This window comes from Boleophthalmus pectinirostris, unplaced genomic scaffold (genome assembly GCF_026225935.1).
Source record: "Boleophthalmus pectinirostris isolate CB_2022bp ecotype Guang Dong unplaced genomic scaffold, ASM2622593v1 HiC_scaffold_3, whole genome shotgun sequence".
Classification (NCBI taxonomy): domain Eukaryota; kingdom Metazoa; phylum Chordata; class Actinopteri; order Gobiiformes; family Gobiidae; genus Boleophthalmus; species Boleophthalmus pectinirostris.
The window spans coordinates 1113347-1118346 of record NW_026571299.1 but is presented as its reverse complement, the minus strand read 5'-3'; the positions used below and the strand labels follow the sequence as shown (position 1 = coordinate 1118346).

Sequence of the window (5000 nt, the reverse complement as noted above, 5' to 3'; positions counted from 1 at the left end):
AGCTGGAGGTGACGTCACTCGAGTCGCACCTGTCAAAGCTCTACGCACCTGCGCCAGGTGCAGGCTGCAGCGGGCTGGAGGCGGAGTTTAAGGTCAGGCCCCGCCCCCCTCCCCCTCTGTGTGTCAGATGCCCTCCCTCTGACCTTCTGACCCCCTGACCTCTCTGACCCCCTGACCTTCTGCTCCTCTGACCTTCTGACCCCCTGACCTTCTGCTCCTCTGACCTTCTGACCCCCTGACCTTCTGACCTTCTGACCCCCTGACCTTCTGACCTCTTCTTGTTTCTGCAGAAGTTGACGTCCATAAAGATCCAGAACGATAAGATGAGGACGGGGAACCTCCCAGCGAACATGAAGAAGAACAGAGTCCTGCAGATCATCCCCTGTAACATGTTTTAACCACAGTATTTGTCTGTAAATCCACAACTGTGTTTGGTCAATTTACCTGAGTCTCTTTCTTTTCTCTTTCTTTCTTTTCTTTTCTTTTCTCTTTCTTTTCTCTTTCTTTTCTTTTCTTTCTTTTTTCTCTTTCTTTCTTTTTCTTTTTCTTTTCTCTTTCTTTCTTTCTGTTCTTTTTCTTTCTGTTTGTTCCAGATGAGTTTAATCGTGTGATTATTCCAGTGAAACGAGGAGAAGAAAACACCGACTACGTCAACGCCTCCTTCATCGACGTGAGTCTCACTAACTACACTACTACTGCAGTACTGCAGTACTACTGCAATTCTATATACTACTACTACAGTACTCCTGTAATACTACTTAAGTACTAATATAGTACTGCAGTACTACAACAGAACAAACTAAAGCCCAGGATCCTGTAGAGGAGAGTGTGTTCTCGCTCTCTCACCAGTCTGTCTGTGTGTGTGTGTGTGTGTGTGTGTGTGTGTGTGTGTTGTGTGTGTGTGTGTGTGTGTGTGTGTGTAGTTGTGTGTAGTGTGTGTGTAGTTGTGTAGTGTGTGTTGTGTGTGTAGTTGTGTGTTGTTGTGTGTAGTTGTGTAGTTTGTGTAGTTGTGTGTAGTTGTGTAGTTGTGTGTTGTGTGTCAGTTGTGTGTGTAGTTGTTGTGTGTAGTTGTTGTGTGTGTTGTGTGTAGTTGTGTGTGTAGTTGTGTGTAGTTGTTGTGTGTAGTGTGTGTAGTTGTGTGTGTAGTTGTGTGTAGTTGTGTAGTTGTTGTGTAGTTGTGTAGTTGTGTGTGTGTGTGTAGTTGTGTGTAGTTGTGCGTCGCCCTCTCACCGCTGGGTTTGTGGTTGTATTCTCAGGGTTACAGGCAGAAGGACTCGTACGTGTGTTTGTGTTTGTTTGTGTGTAGTTGTGTGTAGTTGTGTAGTGTGTGTGTTGTGTAGTTGTGTGTAGTTGTGTGTGTTGTGTTGTGTGTAGTGTGTGTGTGTGTAGTGTGTTGTGTATGTGTAGTTGTGTAGTTGTGTAGTTGTGTAGTTGTGCGTCGCCCTCTCACCGCTGGGTGTGTGGTTGTATCCTCAGGGTTACAGGCAGAAGGACTCGTACGTGTGTTTGTGTTGTGTTGTGTTTGTTGTGTAGTTGTGTGTGTGTTGTGTGTGTGTTAGTTGTGTTGTGTTGTTGTGTATGTGTGTGTGTGTGTTTGTGCGTCGCCTCTCGCAGGGGCCTCTGCTTCACACGCTGGAGAATTTCTGGAGGATGATCTGGGAGTGGAGGAGCTGCTCCATCGTCATGTTGACGGAGCTCGAGGAGAGAGGACAGGTGAGACAGGGGCGACAGGTGAGACCGACAGGGGCGACAGAAGGACAGACAGGGGCGACAGGTAGACAGGGCGGGGGGACAGGTGGGCAACAGGGAACGACGGGGGCGACAGGTGAGACCGACGGGGGACGTGAGACCGACAGGGGCGACAGGTGAGACCGACGGGCGACAGTGAGACAGGGGCGACGACAGGGGCAGGTGAGAGACAGGGGCGACAGGTGAGACCGAGGGGGGCGACAGGTGAGACGCGACAGTGGCGCAGTGGCGACAGGTGAGACCGACAGGGGCGACAGGGTGCGACCGAGGGGGCAAACAGGAGACAGGGGACAGGGAGGCGACAGGGGCCAGAAAGAGGAGGAGTGTCTTTAGAGTTGACTCTCTTCTGTCTGTTTCATTCTCTCGTTCTTCATCTGATTTTCTTCTCTTTTTTTGTTCTCTGTTCTTTCCTCCTTCACTCCTCTCACTCGTCTCTGTTCTCCCTCTTTCCTTCTCTCCTCCCTCACTCGTCTGTGTGTTCTGTCGTTCTCTCACTCGTCTGTTGTCGTCTGTGTGTTCTGTCGTTCTCTCACTCGTCTGTTGTCGTCTGTGTGTTCTGTCGTTCTCTCATCGCTGTCGTGTCGTCTTTGTTTCTGTCTCTCTCACTCGTCTGGTGTTCTGTCTTCTCTCACTCGTCTGTGTGTTCGTCGTTCTCTCACTCTTCGTTGTCGCTGGTTCTGTCGTTCTCTCACTGTCTGTGTCGTCGTGTGTTCTGTTCTGTTCTCTCACTCTCGTCTTGCGTTCTTGTGTTCTGTCTTTCTCCTCAACTTCGTCTGTCGTGTCGTCTGTTGTGTTCTGTTCGTTCCTCTCAACTCGTCTGTTGTGTCGTCTGTGTGTTCTGTCGTTCTCTCACTCGTCTGTTGTGTCGTCTGTGTGTTCTGTCGTTCTCTCACTGTCTGTGTGTTCTGTCGTTCTCTCACTCTCTTTTTGTTCGCTGTGTGTTCTTCGTTTCTTCACACTCGTCGTGAGTCGTCTGTGTGTTCTGCGTTCTTCACTCGTCTGTCGTTCGTCATGGTGTTCTGTCTTCATCTCACTCGTTCTGTTTCGTCTGTTGTCTGTCTTCTCCACTCGTCTGTGTGTTCTGTCGTTCTCTCACTCTGTTCTTCGTGTCGTCCTGTGTGTTTGTCAGTTCTCTCACCGTCTGTTGTCTTGTGTTTCTGATCTTCTCTCACTCGCTGTCGTGGTCTGTGTGTTCTGTCGTTCCAGGAGAAGTGTGCTCAGTACTGGCCTGGCGATGGCGCTGTGGTGCACGGAGACATTTCCATCGAACTGAAGAGAGAAGAAGAAAGTGAGAGTTACACAGTCCGAGACCTGCTGGTCACACACACCAGAGTGAGTACTACAAATACTACAAATACTACTGCAAATACTACTACAAATTACTACCAAATACTACTAAGCAATATACTAACAAATACTACTCAAATACTACAAATACTACGGCAATACACTAAAATACTACAAATACTACAAATACTACTGCAAATTACTACACAAAACTACAAATACTACTGCAGAAGTACCTGCTGGTCACACACACCAGATGAGTATAACAAAATACTACAAATACTACAAATACTACAAAATACTACTGCAAATACTACTACAAATACTACAAATACTACACAAATACTACAAATACATACTACAAAATACTACAAATACTTACTGCAGAGACCTGCTGTCACACACACCAAATGTGAGTACTACAAATACTACAAATACTACAAATACTACAAATAACTACTGCAAATACTACTACAAAATACTACAAATTATACTACAAAATACTACAAATACTACTACAAATACTACAATACTATGCAAATACTACTACAAATACTACAAATACTACAAATACTACTGCAAAACTCTACAAATACTACAAATATACTACCAAATACTAAAATACTACTGCAAATACTACTTACAAATACTTACAAATACTACAAATACTACTTCAGAACCTGCTGATCACACACCCAGTGAAGTACTGCAGAATACTACTACAAAACTACAAATACTACCTAACAATACTACAAAAATACATACAAATACAAAAGTACTACTGCATACTACTACAAATACTACAAATACTACAAATACTATGAAATAATACTACAAATACTACAAATACACTACAAATACTACAAATACACTGCAAATACTACTACAAATACTACAAAATACTACAAATACTACTGCAGAGACCTGCTTGGTCCACACACACCAGATTGAGTACTACAAATACTACAAATACTACTGCCAAAATACTACAAATACTACTGCAAATTACTACTACAAATACTTACTGCAAATACTACTACAAATACTTAACAATACTACAAATGACTACAAATACTACAAATACACTACAAATACTACAAATACTACATAATACTACAAATACTCAAATACTACTACAATACTACTGCAGAATACTACCAAAACTACTCCAGAGACCTGCTGGCACACCACACCAGAAGTGAGTACTACATATACTACAAATACTACAATACTACAGAATAGCACTACAAATACTACAAATACTACTGCCAAATACTACAAAATACTACTGCAGAGACCTTGCTGTCACACACACCAGAGTGAGTTACTACAAATACTACAAATACACAAATACTACAAATACTACAAATACTACCAAATACTACTACAAATACTACAAACTACTGCAAATATACAAATACTACTGCAGAGACCTGCTTGTCACACACACCAAGAGTGAGTACTACACAATACTACAATACTACAAATACACAAATTACTACAAATAACTACAATACTACTACAAATACTACAAATACTACTGCAAATACTACAAATACTACTGCAGAGACCTGCTGGTCACACACACCAGAGTGAGTACTACAAATACTACAAATACTACAAATACTACAAATACTACCACAAATACTACAAATACTACTGCAAATACTACTTACAAATATACGTACAAATACTACAAATACTACTACAAATAACTACAAATACTTACACAAATACTACTACAAATAACAATACTACAATATACTGCAAATACTACAAATACTTACTACCAAATACTACCAAATACTATACAAATACTACTGCAGAGACCTGCTGTCACACACACCAGAGTGAGTACTACAAAAATACTACTGGAAAAGTACTACACATACTTTGACAGTACTGCAGGGTTACACCCCCTGACTCATCCTAACCCCCTGTGACCCGTGTGACCCGTGTGACCT

At 42.7% G+C, this 5000-nt stretch overlaps 1 protein-coding gene across 1 annotated transcript in view; it reads left to right on the top strand.

Annotated features, from left to right (window-relative positions):
• Positions 1-5000, top strand: part of ptpra (protein tyrosine phosphatase receptor type A) — a 31026-nt gene that overhangs the window by 22769 nt on the left and 3257 nt on the right. Inside the window, exons 16-21 of the mRNA XM_055161021.1 lie at positions 1-92; positions 291-384; positions 594-670; positions 1257-1285; positions 1608-1713; positions 2956-3081. The exon at positions 1-92 is cut by the window's left edge and continues 58 nt beyond it. Coding sequence (XP_055016996.1) covers positions 1-92; positions 291-384; positions 594-670; positions 1257-1285; positions 1608-1713; positions 2956-3081 — 524 coding nt within the window. The remainder of the gene's footprint in view (positions 93-290; positions 385-593; positions 671-1256; positions 1286-1607; positions 1714-2955; positions 3082-5000) is intronic.